The 18,988-nt window shown below is 48.3% G+C and overlaps 2 protein-coding genes across 5 annotated transcripts in view; both read right to left on the reverse strand.

Annotated features, from left to right (window-relative positions):
- Window positions 1-1,967: 1,967 nt before the first annotated feature.
- DNAJB13 (DnaJ heat shock protein family (Hsp40) member B13) lies at window positions 1,968-14,876 on the reverse strand. Its single transcript, XM_019744388.3, has 8 exons — window positions 14,774-14,876; window positions 10,206-10,309; window positions 8,989-9,150; window positions 6,333-6,490; window positions 5,230-5,343; window positions 4,043-4,156; window positions 3,036-3,112; window positions 1,968-2,384 (listed from the first exon to the last, which is right to left on the reverse strand). Exons 1-8 carry the CDS (start codon window positions 14,839-14,841, stop codon window positions 2,231-2,233), a joined length of 951 nt encoding a protein of 316 aa, XP_019599947.1. The 5' UTR covers window positions 14,842-14,876; the 3' UTR covers window positions 1,968-2,230.
- A 1,913-nt stretch (window positions 14,877-16,789) lies between these two features.
- PAAF1 (proteasomal ATPase associated factor 1) overlaps window positions 16,790-18,988 on the reverse strand; it is a 34,495-nt gene continuing 32,296 nt past the window's right edge. For 3 of the 4 annotated variants that reach the window (XM_019744387.3, XM_019744384.3, XM_074335785.2), the window contains one exon: window positions 16,790-18,362. In XM_019744387.3, coding sequence (XP_019599946.3) covers window positions 18,285-18,362 — 78 coding nt within the window. In that variant the 3' untranslated portion in view covers window positions 16,790-18,284. The remainder of the gene's footprint in view (window positions 18,363-18,988) is intronic. The other variant, XM_088791579.1, reaches the window with a different exon arrangement.

Genomic DNA, 18,988 nt, shown 5'->3' on the forward strand with positions numbered 1-18,988 from the left:
GGTGTCCAATGCAGGGCTGGGACCTTAGAATTAAGCCATCCAGGCCCGTTTTATAGATGTCTGAAGAAGCTGAGGACTAAGACGGGTCGTACAGGCAAGGACACAGGATGTCTACAACTTGATCTGGGACGCGGGACCAGTGCTGGGGTCCTGCAGGAATCCTGTTGGGCAGCTGTGGAGCCAGAACCAGAGAACATGACCTCCCTCTCCACAGCCTAAAGCAGCTGATGCTGCTGCTGCTTCCTCATTGTTCAGAGCTGGAGGCTAGGCCTCTCAGTGGTTGGGCAAGGAGTCAGGATATTAAACATGTTCCTGGAGAAGGAAAGGGCCCAGCTTCTGCCAAATTGAGCTGAGGTCTCAGTCCCCAAGGCGCCATGAGTCAAGCCAGGGTGAAGGTGGCAGGCAGCTCAGCCAGGCTGTTCTCTGCTGGGCTGCAGGGAGTCAGCGTAAATGGAGGACCCAGTCAATGCGCCTTAATTCCACATTAATCCTGTGAGGCAGACTATACTATTTTGCACCAGAGGAAATGGGAAATTTTCACCCATGGCGTGTCAGCTGGTTCATTTGCCCACGTTGTGTCCCAGACACTGGGATAGACACGGGTCTACCACATTTCGTGGTTCTGAGCATTATGTGGGACAGTGAGTTACGGAATGTGGTAGGAACCACTGAACACCATACCAGTAAACCTTAGTGACTGGTCCTCTGTCCTTAATGCCTATAAAATGTGCATATGATAAGCCCGGCTTTCCCGGACTCAAGGTAGCACTGAAGAGCACTACGGTAATAGAGATTTCATAAAGGTCTTTAGAGTCTCACCACGAGGAAGAGGGGAGACCGAGTGCTAGTTTCACAGTGCAGTCCCCACACCCCCATCCAGTTGCTGCTTGGAACAGCAGCCACCACCATTGGTCTCCACCTAGGTCTTGCCTCGGGGCCCATCAGCTTCATTCCTCATCAGGTTTGCACAGGCCTGCAAGAGGGGTTGTAATCTACAACTCAGGTTCAGAGGTGAAGGGATTTGCCTGAGGGCACAGTTCATAAGTAGCACACCCGAGGTATCAGACTCCAAAGCCATGCTTTTTAATGACTGCAGAGATGCCCCCTAGACCCCTGGTTCAGGTTGTACATCTCAGGCAGCTGCTGCTTTCTCCCTGATGGGTTAAAAATGGCTGACTAGTGCTAGTGGGTCCCCACTGAAGAAAAACCGCTAATCTGGTGCTTTGGTGGAATCCAAGCTATATGGATAATAATGTGCCTTTTCTGGCACCTCTGAAGTCAACAAAAGTGGCCACCTATTCTAAACTCGGACCTATCCTAGCCCAAAGCTAGACTTTCTGAGGAGTCTGTTGGCACAGAAGAGCACACCACGCTTGACTGATGGAAGAAGGTGTGGTCTGCACAGGCCCAAGTGGGCCTGGAGGCTGGGACTCCCACAGGCCACAGAGGTAGCAATGCTGTAACCTGAAATCAGTGAATTCACCAAGCACTCGCACACCAATGACCAAGTCCTCACAAACAGCCTGAGGGACTATGAGCTCTGCTTTCCTGACAAGACGGCAGTAACATCCAAGGGGTCAGCAGCAGGGCTGGGAGCAGAACCCGGTCTGCTTCCCAGGCCACACTGCCTAGGGGTGGCGCAGGACCCTCTCCACAGATGAGGGAATTGAGACTGGCAAGGTGAAAGCCATTCTCATCACTACGTCCTTTGTGCGACCTCTCAGCAGGGTGAGTCTGGGAAGTGGCCTTCGAGGTTCTGATGACAGCTTTGCCACGGAGCCTTGTCTGTCCTGAGACAAGTGTTCTCTGTATTTCGGTTTTCCTGAGTATAATGTGGCCACGTCACACTGTAGAGACTGCCCCTTCTAAAGATCACGTGTCATGAGAAATGGGCAGAGCTGGAGACCCGCAGGCTACACAGCACTGCCCCACACTGTTAAGGTGGGAACATGGGCTCTGAAGCCTCAGGGACCTGGCCATGCCCTCCAAGTCAGGACAGGGTACCCAGGCCCTTGGTTTCCCCGCTCCACAAGAGCTATATGAAGCTCCTCTCCCTTCCCACATGCTCCTAGGTGTAGCAGGAGGATAGGAAATAAATCTTTTATTGTGTCAGTTTAGAAGTCCCAGGCCATCCCATCCTCCTGTCATGTCTGCAGTGAGCTGACTCCCCTGAACGCCCTGAGGCTGTGCCAGCCGGCCTCCCCGCCCGCTCCTGCCCCGGGCCCACCAGTTAAGTCAGCAGTGCCTGGCGCAGCATCTGCTTCTTCTGGGGGGTGAGGCGGGTGGGGAACTGGATATCAAAGAAGATGAAGAGGTCCCCCTTCTTGGTGGGGTCCTCAGGCAACGGCATCCCCTCGCTTGGCACCTTCTTGAAGTACTTGGGACTGAGATGGGAGGAAGAAAGAAGGGAGCTTAGAGGGCTCCCCCAGAGCAGCACCTCAACAGATCCCAGGCCACCCCTGCTTACGTCACCCCAGGCACACAGCAGTTGCCACCGCTTCCACTATGGGACGGCTTTTTTCAGCCAGAACTGGATGGGAGGAGAGAGGAGGCTGGTTTGTTCCAGACAGCCTGCTCCCTGAAATCCTTTTTACACAAGTCTGGTGGGAGACTCCAGAAACCTCCTTTTAAGTACGGGAAACAGGGCAAGGAAGGAAGGAAGGCGAGCAGCCCCTGGGTTGAAGGTGGGAAGTGCTGGGCTGCTGAGCAAAGCTTCCCATGCATTGGGCTTTTCTTGAAAAGGGCTTAGTGGAACAAACTCCGAACTCTAATGAGAGGTTTTGGAGGATGGGAGAGGAAGGCAACAAGAATTGCGCAGCACTGGGGGCCTCTAGCCTCTACAGTGGCTTCGTGCAAGTTAGAGAATTGAACTCCATTTGCCAGGTGAATGCAGCCCACAGCTCAGGCAGAGTCCAGGCTGGGTTTCACTTGTGCTGGGTGCAACCTGAACGACGAATAGGCCAGCCTGACTGCTACTACCCTCTAAGGCCCAGGCCAGCCGTTCCGCGTATTGGTCCCCAAGCAGATGGACTCACTGGATGATGTCATTGATGGGGATGTTGAGCAGACGATCATCCAGGGTCCTCACCTCCACGGTGCAGCAGGTCAGAGCCTAGGAGACATTAAGGCCGAATGTGGGAGTGGGAAGGTCCCTGTGGCCATTCTGTTTAGAAGATGCCTTATGATCCTCTTCAGTGCTCAGCCTGAGCTGGGCCTCAAGGAGACAAGAGGATGTTCACGGACTAACAGGTGAGTGAGCCACGCACTTACCTGCCCTCAAGGAGTTCTGTCTGGTAGGGAGGACTGATGGTGATGTGTGTTATGTTAGAGGGAAGTAAAGGGGCGGGCAGGCGCCCAGGAAAGGGCTCAGACCACCCTGGGTGGGGCAGGAGGGCTGCACAGTGCTGGCAGGAGTGGATGAGGCCTGACAGGGTGGGCAGGAGTTTGCCCGTCAGACAAGGCAGGTAGACAGCGCTCTCGGCAGAGGGCCTAGTGTAAATGAGAACAAAGGGGTGAAAATGCACCCGATGGGCAGGAGCTCACGTGGCACAGCAGCTGGAGGGCAGGGGATGTCATCAGCAGGGGCCAGATGGCGGGGGGGCCTGGAAGACGTTTACACAGGAGTGTGGCCTGGGCAGATGTGTGTATGGAAAGCCCTGTGGGCGAGAGCTTGGAGGAGATGAGCAGGGAGGCAGGAGAGCCCCCCAGGACTGCTGTATAGACCCAGACGGCGGGGATGAACAGAGGGGGACCAAGTGGAGAGAGATGGACAGGATTTAGTGACTGACCATAGGTGGGGTGGGGAAGAGAATCAAAGTCTAGGCCAGCGCTCAGTTTCTTGCTTGGATTGTGAGCATGTGGCGGGGCCACTCACGCTCAGGCGTGAAGACAGCCACAAAGTCTGCCAACACTCCTCACGTCCTGTAGGCTTGTGCCTTCACTGGGGCGAGTGGAGAGTGAGGTCCTGCTTGCCTTGGGGCCTCCCACGGGCAGGGGGATCTCTGATCTGCCCACTCCCTGCTCTTCCACTTTGGCCACTCACCTTGCCCAAGGGGATGGATTTCACAAAAAAGAGGTTGTCGTTCTCCCTGCGGAAGTGAGGGTGTAGCTTCTCCTTTACAATGAAGATGATGTCAGCTGGGATGATATTGGGGCCCTGTGCAGAGGAGACCAAGGGGTGACAAGGAGTAATTGGCTGTGTGACCTTGGTCAAGTTCCTGCCTCCACTGGTCTCCACGTTTTCTTCTGAACAATGAGGAGATCACACCAGGTTTTCTGGAAGGGCCTTTTCAGTCTGGCTCCATAGCCTCTCCTCTGAGAAGACTACGCAGATGATTCCTGGGCCCCCCAACCCACTCCTCCTCTACTGAGCATGCCCAAATGGATGGACTCAGCTGGAAGGGGGCTGAGGCTTCCTTAGATGGTGGGTAGCACACTGAGCCGGTGTTCTACAAAGTCTCTGTCCTGCCAAGCTTCATTAAGCCACCACAAATCTGCTGAGGTCTGTCCTGGGTCCTGGGAACACAGGAATCAGACTGGCCCCCACCTCCAAGGAGCTCCCAGTCAAGAGGTAAATAGACGTGCAGTGAATCCTCAGCAGCCTCAAGACTGGCAAAAGGAACCCAGAGGCAGAGAGAGGCGCGGACCCAGGTGGGAAGATCAGGGAAAACTCCCAGAGGGCCACACTGGAGCTGGGTCTTGAAGGGGTTTTGGGGAAGTAAATGTGTAAGTGAGAAAGCAGCCAAGAAATATTGGCAGAGAAATTAATCTCTCTTGGCTCCAAAAACACCATCACTGCTTTGGACAATAATTTTATATTTTTATTTAAATAAGTATTTTAAATTGTTAATAAGTGGTTTCTGAATAGCTCCTATAGTTGGACCTTATTCAGAGAAACACTGAAGAAAATCAAGCACTAGACTTAGGACTGGGTTCCCCTTTCAGCTGTTGTGGGCTTGCCTTAGGCAAGGCCCGCCCCTCTCTGGGCCTCAGTTTCCCACTCTGTAAAATGGGGAGAAGCCCTGGGCTCCCCACTCACAGAGGCATTGTGAGGCTCTATCCCTTGGAAGGAACATTAGGGATCATCTTACCTACTACAGACTGGTCTCCCTGCCATACCAGGGCTCACAGGGGCAGGAAAAAGCACGGCCTCCTTCCCCCTCAGTCTTCTCACCACCTGAGCCCAGGTAACTGACCCTAGGACTGACCTTCAGCTTCCATTCTTCTCACCTGGTCCCCTTCCTTCTCAAAGGTGATCCGTGTGCCCTGCCTCCAACCAGGTCTGACATCAATTGTGAGGATCTTGTCCTTGATGGTAGAGGAGTAACCATCCTCGTTCATCACCTATAGTGGGATGGCAGGAGGTGGGGGAGGCTTGCTCAGGATTTCCCAGCATGAAAGAAGCACTGAGGGATCTCTCCTCAGGCTCAGACCTCTAGCAATGGAGAGAACCTTCCCTGAGTCATCCCCACTCCCACCCCATTCGGCCAGAACGAAGAACTTAAGGATTCCAGGATGGCCAGGTATGTCGTGAGGCTAGGGCCTGAGCTGCTAAGCAGTCACCATCAGTAGATCAAGCCCACAACTCCAGCCCTAGAAATCGCGTGGCCCTGGCTGCTAACAGACGTACAGTGAACACATACTTGGTTCCTGTCTCCCACCCCAGAACCTCAGGTCCTGAGCCTCTGGCTGGTCTCTTAATCCAGAAGCGAGAAAGACATGGAGGTCAACCCATCTGAGCCTCACCTGAAGCATTCCCCTATTATGTCATCCATTCATTCCCCAATCACATGGCCAGATGGGTGCCATCTGTGGAAAGCATGGCCACAGTTGGCATTTCCTCTGCTGGGCAAAGCTTTGAGGAGCCCTGTTCATGTGCTAGCGCAGCGCTGGGCCATGGGACCGAGGGTCTCCCTCAAGCAGTCCCCTCAGAGACTGTCTCCCAGCCGCTCCTCCATTGACACGCTGCTCCTTCTGACTCATGGGGCATACACTTTGATGAAATCCTGGGAGTATGGTCTGGGAATGCCCAGAGGGCAGAATTCACAGGAGAATTAGGGATGTGACTAACTGAGAAGAAGAGAAAGATCCTGTCCCAGTTAGAAATGTTGCAGAGGAAATTCCTGCTCTAGGAAAGAACCAGGCTAATATCCCCAATTGCCACTTCCAAACTTCAGATTCTAAAATTCCGCAATCCTAGGTGTCCAAATCTAAGATGGCATGATGCCATCAGAGATCATACCTGAGGTCTCCAGTTAAAGTCAGGGAGGGGTGACTGACGGGGTGGGAGGGGATAGGTGGTGGCTCCCGGGAAGAGCAAGCCAAGTACTTACCCTGCGGGAGATTTTGATTTTCTTGGTGCAGCCAAAAAATAAGTCCTCCAGGGACAGGTAGAGGTCTCGTTCAATTGGGGGGTCCTGTTTCCTGACCCCTCGGCCCCGGAGCCCCCCAAAGTTCAAATCCACCTCATTTCCTTTTGCATCAAAAAACTCTGCAGGAGGTTGAGAGAGGACAGAACTAAGAGAAACTGTGTCTAGAGACTTGGATTGATAGATACTCCCCACCCCACCCCTGCACCTTCAGTCTCCAAGCATACCATGTTTCCCCAAAAATAAGACAGCGTCTCATATTAATTTTTGCTCCAAAAGACGCATTAGGGCGTATTTTCAGGGGCTGTCTTTATTTTTTCATGTACAACACTCGTCATTTATTCAAATACAGTCATTTCATCTTCTTCTGGAACATCGTTATAATGTACTAAATGCCTCCCTCTGGCTGCTGATCTTGACTGGGGCTTATGTTCGGGGTAGGTCTTATTTTCGGGGAAACATGGTAATATCCAGATCCCATTCCCACCTGGAAGACACAGACTATTTAGTCAGGCCAAGAAGCTATCCTCAGTTGCAGATCCAATGATTATCATCCCTTGCCACTCCCCATTGCTTCATCCCCCATTTTGGACATCCTCCCCACTTTCCTGACTTCCTTCCTCCACTACTTGGGGAAGTACCGCCGCAACTCCGGCTGCCTCCGGAGAGGAGTGCCCTCTTGTGGCAGCACCTGGTAGTGTCCAAATTGACTCAAGCCGTTCACTTTTGGAGCAGAGGGCGGTAGCAAGCCAGTCCTCCCCACCCTTCCCCAGGCTCCACTCCCCCTCACCGTCCAGACCAGCCCAAGACCACCAGAGAACCCAGACTCAAGATTCTGTAAAGTCAGCAGCTGAGATGGGGTAGGGGCAGGGTTGGTCCCTAACAAATGTAAGAGGTCACCAGCATATCCCCAACTTCTTTTTCCTCAACGTCTTTTCCCCTGCTCAGCTCTACACTCATAAGCCCACCTGCTGCCCTGCGCTTCCATCCTAGTGCAGAGAACCCCGTCTCTCGATTGTGCTGTGAAATCCTTTGGGCTTCGGTTTCTCCATTTGTGAGATGGAGTAATAATGCCCAACCTGCCTTCCACCATTAGGAGTAGCTAACATGGTGATAAAAAGAAGAGCTAACGCTTGCTGAGAGTTTGCTGTGTGTCAGGTGCTGTTTTCAGCTCATTATGTTATTACCTCATTGGCTCAGAGGCCGAATGTAACAGTCCCTCTTCAGCTAGTTAAATAGTAAAGGTGGAATCTGAACCCAGGGCGATTTGACTATAGAACCTGTGCCCTTAACTACTACACTGTATTGCTACTAGATATGAAGCCCTTTGTACAATGTAGAATCAGGAGTCATTATCATAATAAGATTTTCTGTACTTTGCCTGTCATGGTTAGTGCCATGGAATGAACTTCACAGGCTAGATGGTGCAATGACCTTAAGCTGAGGAGGGCAAGGTGGCACCATGCTATGTCCCCGAAGATGTGATGGGTAATTGAGAGACCTCAATTGTAGTGTAGTTCCTGGGCACTGCCTAAGCGATCCCCAAGCCCTGAACTTGACCTTCTCTAATGAGCAATGCCCCTGTACCCTCTGATTTGGCTCCTCTGAGCTGCCTCTTTTCCATGCACCCGTCCCTGGGAGAGACAAGTCCACTCTATGGCATTTTTCTGACTGCAAAGTCCTTTTCATAAACATTATCTCATTTGATAATCAGCTGTGAGCAATGGAGTATTACAGCCATTTAACAGTGAGGAAGCTGAGGTTTTAGAGAGGTGAAGAGATTTGCCCAGGATCACACAGCTCACAAGTGGCAGCGCATGGATTTGAAACAGACCCTCTGAATCCAAGTCCCTTGCTTTCCCCAGTCTCACAGGGAGTTTATAAGCTCAGCTTCCTCAGGCAGACAGGTGAAGGCAATGCACAGTGCGAGGGGTCTCTAGGGTAGAGGGGCAGTGGGCTAGAGCCCACTTATCATAGTTTTATGGAAAAGAGGAAGAACTTTTGAAATGTAGAAAGGCTGTAGTACAGCCAGGAAGAAGGGGCTGGGGGAGCCAGGCAGTGAAAAATCTAGCCTGTGTTGAGTTGCAAAACTGGAGCCAGGAAGACAGGTCTAAAAGGTTAATTGTCCTTACAAGATGATTCTGAGCCTCAGAAATTAACTCTTTGTCAGCCTTTCTGGGACCTGGGATCATCCACCCATCCATGCATGTACTCATCTGACTAACACACACCTGTACAATGAAATCTTATGCAGCTGTTAGAATGAATAAAGTAGATCTGTATATAAAATAATATATAATAAGTGAAAAAAATCAGCATGTACAATGTGGTCCCATTTCCTTAATGAAATGAAAGGCTTATGTAAAAATAAATATATGCACATAAATGTATAGAATATTTCTGGAATAATACATAAAATGTTAATAGTAAGTGGCTTCTTCTGGAGAAGGAATGGAGGGCTGGAATTTATTTCTTTAATAAATTATTATTGTTTTTTTATCATGTTATATATATATATATATATATATATATATATATATATATATACACACTCAAAGAAAAGCATCTTTACAGCTACGTCCTTTCCCAGTAAGAAAAGGGGGTAGGTAAGACTTCTTACCTTCAAAGGGGTTGTCTCCTCCAAAGAATTCATGGAAAACCTTTTCAGGGTTGCCGTGAAAGACATAACCAGTTGTCCATGGGGTCTGGGATCCAAACTCCAGAGGAATCCCGCCCTTCAGACCCTCCTCTCCAAACTTGTCGTAGATGGCTCTCTTCACAGCTGTGAATATACGTCACCTTGAGGAGGGGTTGAGACTTGAGAGCTAAGAGAGCTGGAAGGCTGGGAAGAAGGAGGATACAGGGAAGAACATGGGGCAAAAACAGCCTTATTTCTAAAGTGTGTGCTGTCTGGCCATCTTTGGAAGGAGACCCTAGAAATTAAGGGTTTAATTGTGGGTGGATCCAGCTATGGCCCCATAGCCCAGAGGAGAGATGGGGAAGACTGAGCCTTGCTCTGGGAGGGGTGGGGATTGGAGCAGGAACAGAGAGGCGAAGGGTCAGGCTCTCCTTCTGGGATTTAGCTAAACCCTGTCACCATAGCTGCTGTCTTATCTGGGATAGATAGAATCCTAGAACCTTGAAATTGTAGAATCTAAGAATTCTAAATCTTCCAAATTCTATAGCTTTTAAATCCTAGAGTCTAAAGTCCTGAAAACTCGGGGATGGAAAAACCTTAGTGATCTGACCTTCTCCTGCATGGTTCCTGATTTACAGTCTCTAGAACAAGCCCTTAGGGAAACCCACATGGGCACTGCCCCAGGCAGGGGTGGAGAATCACTTTTCCCACTTTTCTGGTTTCCACAGGAGACAGACTTCCTAATTACTGGCCTCTTTCTGCCCCTTTATATGCATGCTGTCCTCGGGGAAATGGAAATTTAGCTACTTGGTAAATCTGACAAGAATAATCTGGGTCTCAGCCTTAGCCTTCTTCCCTTGGCAGAAAACACTGAGCTCTTTCCATCCCTGCAGGGGACGGGTGGGGCATAGGGGGTGTGGGGAGACCTGCCTCACATCCTGCCTCGACAAGACTGGGTGAGCACATCTGTCTGATCCACGCGCTCTCCATGCCATGCCTTCCACCTTAGCTTGCGTCTACTGACAAAGGCAGTTCTTCATTCCCTTTTCTTTCTCAGTTTGTTTTGATTCTGCTTATGCTTTGTTGGGGCCCCTCAGAAAGCCCAATACTCAGAGACTTAAGGAATGATCTTAATGGAGAAACGTGCACAGAGGAGCTGTCCTGGTGTCACTCCTCCAGGCTCAGCCCCCGTCACTCACGGTCGCTGAGCACGTCATAGGCCTCGGCTACTTGCTTGAATATCTCTGCTGAGGATGGCTCGGTGGACTTCAACGGGTGGTTCTTCAGAGCAAGTTTTCGGTATCTAGAGGAGGGAGGGTTAAGGTAACACTAGTCATAGCAGCTGTCATGTCCCGAGTGCAGACCATGGTTCAGAGCTGGCTCTGCTGTCTATTGCCTGGTGGCCTCTCAGAGCTTTGATGTTCCCAGTGATAAATCAGGTGGCCAGCGTGCACATTCCCTTGAAGAGAGCCCAGTGTATGGAGCATAGTTGGCTGACAGCCCCAGCAGCTCTCTCCCTGGGCATGTGTGCTGAGGCTACACCTCCCCCGCACCACCAAGCTGTTCCCAGCCAGTGCCTATCAGTGCTGGCCCAAGCCTGCAGGACACAGGACTCCTCCAACTCGCAACCTCTGCTTACAAACTAACTCCCCATCGGCCTGGCTGAGATATTCTCCAGACCACTCTGCAGCCCTCCCTTGGTATCTCCTCTCCAATGTCCCATGGGCCCCACAGACTCAATCAGCCCAAACGTAAACACATTTTCATTTCCTAATTTCTTCCCCATTTGTCCAGGCACTGCAGCCAGAAAGCTGAGTATTTAATTGACTCAAGTTCTCCTTCGTCCCTTCCATCCCCATCCCATCATCACCAAGGCATATCAGTTTTTCCTTCTAACTAAAGTTCCTGCCTCTTCATCCCTACGACTATTGTAGAATCAGTTCTTCCTGTTCCCAGTTTGCCCCTCTCCAGTCCATTTTGTGTGCTGCTGCTGGATTGGTCTTTCTTATTAAATTCTTTTTTGTTGCTTCTAAAATGCTTCCTGACCAAGTCATTCTCCTGCCTAAGTCCTTCAGCATAAAATCCAAATGTCTCTAAGATTCAAGCCCCTGCTTCTCTCTCTGCTCTCCTCACTCGGAGCTCTTTTCCCTTAACCTCTCCTGCCCAAATGCCCCACACTGTATTGCTCATGCCTTTGACATTCTACTGCTTTACCTGTAACACTCACCCCTCTTCAGCCCCTCCCATCTCCTCCCGGCAAATTTTTATTCATCCTTCAAAATTCAGCTCAAGGGTCAACTCCTCCAGGACGCCTTCCCTGACTGCAGCCTCCATGGTAGATTAGACTCCCCTTCTCCGTCCCCAGTGCCTTTGATCTCAGCATTTAGCACGCAGTGCTCCACTTGTGTAGGGACTGGTCTGTCTCTCTCACTAGCCTGTGAGATCCTTGAGTTGTCCAGTTCTCTGTGTCCCCAGTGCCTAGCACTGAGCAGCAGTGAGTAAATGAATGATGGGAACTAACTGTGTCACAAGGAAGCCCATCTCACTGTAGGACCACTCTGACTTTTAGACAACACTTCCTCTTACTGAGCTGGGTCTGCTGTCCTGTGACTCTGCCTCCATCCATGAGGGTCCTGGCTTGGCCCTTACAGAGAGAATCTGCTCTGTCTACCTTGAGAGGCTTGAAGACAGTTATCACAACCTCCCTTTACTTTCAGTCTGTGTATGTCTTTTAATCTGAAGTGAGTTTCTTGTAGGCAGCACATGTAAGGGTTTTGTTTTCTTATCCTTCAGCCCTCTTATGTCTTTTGAGTGGAGTATTTAATCCATTTACATTGAAAGAAATTGTTGATAGATATGTAGCTATTGACATTTTATTATTTATAAATAAATAATAAATTTATTTAATAAATGTATTATTAAAAATAATAAATTTATTTAATATTTATTATAAATAAATAATAAATTTAACTTCGATTTTTTTTTTTTTCCATCTTAAAGAAGTTCCTCTAACACTCCTTGTGATACTGGTTTGGTGATGATTAACTCGTTTAGCTTTTTCTTGTCTGGGAAGCTTTTTATCTGTCCTTCAATTTTAAATGATAACCTTCCTGGGTAATCTTGGTTGTAAATGCTCTAATGTGTCTGAAGCCAACCTCCAAGTATGTTGGTTCTGGACCCTCTTGCAAGGGGCTCAAGTGCAGGCCCAAGTCACCTGCTGCCTGTGACCAGCGGGGGAACACCTGGTAAGAGATACAAAGTGATCTGTTGTTGTTCGCCACCCATGCTAACCCTGCAGGCATGTAGAAGAGGCCACACTGCAAACCAAGGGTGTCTACTACCAGTACCGGGCCTGGGGTAGCTCTGCAAAATGCCAGGACACCCTGAGCCCTGTTGCCACCTACCGGCTCCCTTAAGGTTCAGCCACTGATAAAGCCTCGCACGGTATGCCAGTTGGGTGAGGCAGAGTCTCAGGGAGACCCTAGAGTGGGAAGAGTTATAGTTTCCAGGTTAACGTAAATCTGGTTTGGTGCCAGTGCTGAGCCTGAAGCTACTCAACAAAAGTCTCACAGCACACCAAGGCCAGTCACCACCCGCCTGGGGTCTGCTGGACTTGGATAGTTTTCCAAGAAAGAGTGCATGTAGACAGGGCTGGCTGCTTTTAGAGAAAGCAACACCCTCTGGCACTGAGGGTATTGGGTGGGGTGGGGTCCCAGTGAGTCAGCAGGGCGGACCTTCGGAGCTCACCAGACCAATCAGATTTAAATTTGGTCGTAAGCGTAGGGGGAGAGCTCAACATAGGAAAGATGGCGCCAGCCAGCTGGCTGCCAGGGACAAGGACCTCTCACAGAGAAAATGCTGACAGTCCTCCAACTCTTGTCCTGACGCCACACAACTCAGTCTGACCCCCCCATATGTCTCCGACACCCTCCGAGTTACCATCACTCCACTGGAGCCCAAGGTGAGTGCCTGGGAGTGAGAGTCTGTGCATGGTCCTTTAAGAGGATATCTAGGTTTCCCGCCACCTTCCATCCCACACAGCTGGTCAGAATCCCCACTGTTTTTTTTTCAACAGGCAAATGTTGTGGGGGCTCCTCTTTTCAGGACGAGTATTCTGGACTGGGGATGCCCGTGTGAGACTGGGGTCCCTTGCTACTCTGGGCTCCTCTGTGGCCAGAATATCCCTCCCAGTTCTCAACTGCCACGTGAAGGTTTGGAGTTAGCCCGTTCCGCGTCTCTGCCCCTCCTACCAGTTTTGGAGTGGTTTCTTCTTTATATGCTTAGATATAAAACTTCTGTTCAGCCAGACTTCAAATGGTTCTCCAGATTGATTGTTCTATAATTTAGTTGTAATTTTAATTTGTTAACGGAAGGAAGCAAGCACAGTGTTTTATCTACTCTGCCACTTGGATCTCCCTCCAGAATTTTTATATAATGTCCTTTCTCTTACCACTATAGTACCCGTATTACCGACAGAATCACTGGCTTTGAGCTCCAGCGCTGGGGCAGCAGCTGGAGAGGTGGCAGGGACATACGGTGGGGAACTGAGTTGTGTGGCTTTGGGATGGAGCGGCAGCTTTCTCTCTGGGCTTATCTTTCTGCATTCCAACTGCTCTCCCTCTTTGCGACTTTTCTCTAGATGGGTCCCATTGGCCAATGAGATGATCTGAACAGTAGGTAACATCACACACTTTCCTAAATTGTTCTCTAATTGTTTCATGAGTTCATGACTTGTTTCTCCAAAGATGCTGTGGACTCTCTCCACTTACCCCATTTAGATCCCCTGTAGGAGCTGGCCCGTGGTAGGCAACCATAGGAGGCATGGTGTCTGAATACTGGCTCTGGTGTTTATTAGGCAGGTGACCTTGGCACCTACCTCTCAGGGTTGTTGTGAGGATTAAATGAAATAATGATAAAAGGTTCTCAGAACAGCATCTGGGCAATCCAATAAACCAGTATCACTACCCAACCTTAACTGATTGAATTAACCCACATTCCTCCCTTTTTCTTTACCCTCCAATGATCCAATTAATTGCCAAGTCCATTCTTTCCCCTCTCGCCAGCCCACTGCCCTACTTCATGACTTTTCTTTTGCCTTGATTAGCAGGACAACCTCTGAAGGGGTCTCTCTTCCTTCCAATACAAACTGCCACAGCACCCTGTACTTCCCCTTTTGTAACACTCATCACACTTGTAACTTATTCAACACCTGTATTCACCAACAACATTAAGCTGCATCTCTAAGTCGTGATTATATCTCCAGCTGCTATAACTGCACCTAACCCATATGTTAGTTGTTCAATAAGTATTCATTCAAAAAAAAATTTTTTTTCAGAAAAATGTGCTGACTCTTGTCCTGGACTTTCTTAGAAATGGACCACAAAGTTCCTAAGACTTGACACAGTTTATTCAATGCCAAAACCCAACGTGATAGAGAAAAAAAAAAAGAAAAAAAAAATTGTAACACATCCATCTGGCCAGATCACTCTTCTATTTGCAACCCGTTGGTTCTCCATAATACTCAGAGTAAGTTCAAATGTCTCCTTTGTCCCCATTTCATGAGGGCACCCAGGAGAGAAGATAGGGTAAAGGATGACAGATTGTGAACGCTGACCCAGCCCAAAGCCAAGATGTAGGTGTGCAAGAAGCAAGAGAATGAAGAAGGTTTACCTTGCCTGCCCTAAACTGCAGAAAAGCTCAGTTTGGAAGACATGAGGGTGGACCTACCCCAGCACACCCCTAAAGCCTTGCTCTTGCCCCAACTTACGCCTTCTTGATCTGGGCATCCTCTGAATTACGAGTGATCTGGAGTATAGAGTAATAATCCTGACCCATGGCTGGTTGGCAGTAGAGCTGTTAGTCTGCATTCCTTCGTTGCTCCGGACAACTGCACAGGGGCACTCTGGGAGTTGTAGTCCAACTTGCCTAGCTGCCTAACCAAACCACTTTCTCAGCTCTGCCTTATAGAAGAGTGAATGAAAGGATTGGGAGAACTGGGGCTGATTCTGTGACCCTGATAAAGGTCACTCAACTCAAAAACCAGAGAGTTTTTTTTTTAGGAGAGTAGCAATTAGTGTTAATTAAAAGTTTTCAGAACAAATACATTTTGCTGTTTAAAAAATATTTATTTTAGAAAAGTTTTAGATTTTCAGACAAGTTGTGAAAATAGTACAGAGTTCCCAAACACCCCACACCCAGTTTCCCTCATTATTAATATCTTCCATGAGTATGGTACATTTATCACAAATAATAACCAATATTGATCCATCATTTATAACAGAAGTCCATTCTTTATTCAGATTTCCTAGTTTTTAAACTAATGTCTTTTTGCTGTTTCAAGGTCCTATCCAGGATGCCACATTACATGTAGTTGTCTTGTTTCCTTGGGCTCATCTTAGCTACAAATGCTTCTCAAACTTAACTTGTTTTTGATGACTTTGACAATTTAAGGAGTTATTTATTAGTTATTTTGGAGAATGTCTCTCAATTAGGATTTGTTTGATAATTCTTTCCTGATTAGACTGGGGGCTGTAGGGTTTTGGAAGGTAGACCACAGAGGTAAAGAGACAGTCTTATCACATCAAATCAAAGGTGCATACGACCAATAAGCCTTGTCACCGGTGGTGCTGACTGGGTGGGTAGTGTTTGCGGGGTTCTCCCACCCTCAGAGCGGGAAGTTCTGCTCCACCTCAAGGGCAGCAGCGTGCGCGCGTGCGTGCGTGTGTGTGTGTGTGTGTGTGTGTGTGTGTGTGTGAGAGACAGAGAGAGACAGAGAGAGAGACAGAGAGAGATAATGATAAGGTAAACATAATGAAAAGTTAACTGGGAGGAGATCTGGGTAGGGATACATTGGAATCCTTTGTACCAGTCTTGCAACTTTTCTGCAAATTTGAAATTATTTCAAAAGAAAAATTAGAAAAAAATACAAAATATATCTACAGACACTTGTTCAAAAAAAGAAAAGAAAAAAAACCTTATTTTGCAAGGGTATTGTGAAGACTGAGCTCAGTAGCTGATGCCACTGCCAGCTTGAGAAACAGGCACTTCTCACCAGAAGCCACAGGGGGGCATCTGAAAACCAAGAAACAAGGTCTAGTACAGAGCTCACAGGGCCTGTGCTGCTGCCGATGGGGGTTGTCCACCCTTCCTTACCCAGAATGCACTCTTCAAACCAAACGAAAAACAGGCTTTGTCTGCTGCAGACGGGATTATTTCATTCACAGTAGACAAGGGTTTAAAAGGGTTCCTGAGAGCTAGCCTCTGCTCCTTCTGTTTGGGTCTGGATTTCACAGCAGCTGTCGAGGGTCACTGCATCCATCACAACCAGGAGACCTATGAAAAGGGGCATGAGCCCCGAATGTAATGACAACGGAGAAGGCTGAGTCCTGGAAACACAGCTGCCATGCGATGAACTCAGTCACATCCTCCCTCATCCTGTTTTCTTAATCTGACTTCTTAGAGTTACCCACCAGACATCCCAGTAGTCAATGTTTCTGAGCTCTGGAATATGTCCTTTTGGGTCACCTGACCCTATCACAAATCACTCCTTAAATGAAACTGCTCTAGTCCCAGAGGTCTCAGGGCTACATGGTATAGTGTGGAAGGAGCACAGGCCTTGGAGACAGACTGAGCAAAGTCCAAATCAAGGCTCTGGTACTTAATTCCTTGAGCCTCAGTTTCCTTATCTGTAATACAGGAATAATTTCATTTCCTTTTTCAACAATGTTGTGAGGGTTAAATATATAAGTATAGTACCTAGGACAGAGTAGATACCCAGTGGATACTCAGTGAATTACAGTACTTTATTTTCACAATTTTGTTTAGGGGTAAACAATAGGTAGAAAAAAAATGGGTTTTGAAGTTCAAGTTCCTGCTCTCCACAATCCTTGGCAAATCACTTCACCTCGAGTCTCACTACCTATACATCACAGCGTAGTAATAGAGATTACATGAGAATGTACCTTTAAGAACTCTGTGAACCATATTATTACCCCAGCTAGGAATTACCTTCTTCCCTTAAATAAATCCAGATCTCAGCCTACATGGCCCAGCTCAAGTGTCGCACGCTTCAGGAACCCTTTTCTCTAATAATCTCTAAAATGTAAATAATGTGGTATTCATGCTCTGGAAATTGTTAAAAAGAACAAGGAAGGTCTAAATATACTGAGATGGAAAGAATTCAGATACTAAATGAAAATAAACCATGGAATACATACATTATGGTTTCATTTTTATGTTTAAGAGAAAAAAAGAGGTGACCATGTCATACCCTTGCTTAAAAACTCCATGGCTCCCCACTGCCACCCAAGCGAAGCTCCAGCTCCTTACCTGGCATGCAGCCCCTTCACTACTCAGGCCCTGCCGGTCTCTCCAGCCTCCTCTCCACACACCAGGCTTGTCATCCTGAGCCCTGGCTTCCACCTACGACTAACGTGCCCTTTACCATCTTTCTCTCCATCTCAATCTTTAGCCGTACACCATCATCACCTGGAAGGCTGGTTAAAATACTGATTGTGGCCCCACTCGGAGAATTTGATTTAGGTCTGAGGTGGGGCGCAAGAATTTCTAACAAGTCCCCTGGTGACAGTGATGCAGCTGTTCCAGGGGCCACACTTTATCAGCCACTGCCTTGACAATGACAGGAATCAACTTCATCTTCTGTATACAGGCCGACCGACCATGTCACTTCACCCGGGACTGAAAGTCCCACGCAGCAGAAAACCCCTGAGTCTGAGGAAAACTGGGACGGTCGGTTACCCTACCTGTATGAAAATCTTTCCCAGGTTGCTGCTCATGGGATATTTACTGCTACTGTCAAATAGTCGTCTATGGCCAGGCCAACAGGAAGTGCCTGAGAAAGGAGTTTCAACAGCTTGACCGACTTTTTGCTGGAGTAAGAGTATTTAACAAAGTTTTTCAAATTTAGTCTCTTCCAAACATTCTTTATTTCCTTCAGAGAACAGGTTTTAGTCCTCTGGTCTTTGTAAACGTTTAACACAACTGGTTTGAGATCAAACTATGAGCAATCCATGATCTGTGTTGTGGGGTGAGTTTATACAAGGAGAAGTTGGGCAGATGCCGTGAGTACATGTGAGCTTCTTACTCAGCTCAGTCAGTCTCGTCACGGAATGGCAGTTCCACACGGCCACTGCAGCTGACTTTCTGTGACTTGCACAGGGTGCCCAGGACATGGTCCCTGGAAAGGACCGACGAGGTTTCTGCTCACTGTTGACCAGGGTCAGCCTTTTTCATTCACTGGGACACCTCTTTCCAAGAAATCAGAGGTCAGAAAGTTGATAGCGTCGCACGAGACCGTCTCGGCAGCATGTGTAGATCTGCTTCTCCCATGTGGCTACCTGCAACACAAGAGTTCACAGCTCAAAGGAAGCCTAGGATTGTTCCATTTCAAAAAGATAGAGTCTGGTCACTCACCCCCACTAGTACAAGGGAGTCCGAGAAGCTTTAATGACTCCAAAGACAAAGAGAAGAGTTATATCCATGATATGTATTTTAAAAATGGCTGGCTGGGTCAAGGGCACTATGTCACAGAACAGAGAAACTAACTGGCCAAGTGGAGAGCAAATCCATCAGCGTTGTGCATGTTTGGTGCAGAGAGTCTCTATCTGGGGAGGAGACGGCCTATAGATCGGCCTGGGGATCCCTGACCTTCATAAAATTTTATGCAAAGAAGTTTTCGAAATGTGTCTTTTTTCCTGAGGAGGATTTCATCAACTTCTCAAAGAAGTCTGAGACTCAGAGAAGGTGAAGAAGCACTAATTTAGTGGAAACAGCATGAGTTCTGGAGTCAGCAGAATCTCAGGTTTGCTAATATGTAGTGGCACGACCTAGGGCAACTTTCTCTACATCTCGGCCCCAGTTTCCTCATTTGTAAAGTGAAAATGATGTGTTAATTCACAGTACAGAACATTATGCAGGAAGTTTTAAAAATGAAGTGGATCTATATGCATTTGTGTAGAAAGAG

This window comes from Rhinolophus sinicus, chromosome 14 (assembly GCF_057876585.1).
Source record: "Rhinolophus sinicus isolate RSI-liver-muscle chromosome 14, RSI-T2T, whole genome shotgun sequence".
NCBI classification, from domain to species: Eukaryota; Metazoa; Chordata; class Mammalia; order Chiroptera; family Rhinolophidae; genus Rhinolophus; species Rhinolophus sinicus.

Excerpts from the sequence above, each read along its gene's own strand:
- DNAJB13 (XM_019744388.3), bottom strand. The coding sequence starts at position 14,841 with ATGGGTCAGGATTATTACTCTATACTCCAGATCACTCGTAATTCAGAG. Across the intron at positions 5,344-6,332 it reads AAATCAAAATCTCCCGCAGG|GTGATGAACGAGGATGGTTA; the intron begins GTAAGTACTTGG and ends ATCCCACTATAG. Across the intron at positions 3,113-4,042 it reads AATCCATCCCCTTGGGCAAG|GCTCTGACCTGCTGCACCGT; the intron begins GTGAGTGGCCAA and ends AATGTCTCCTAG.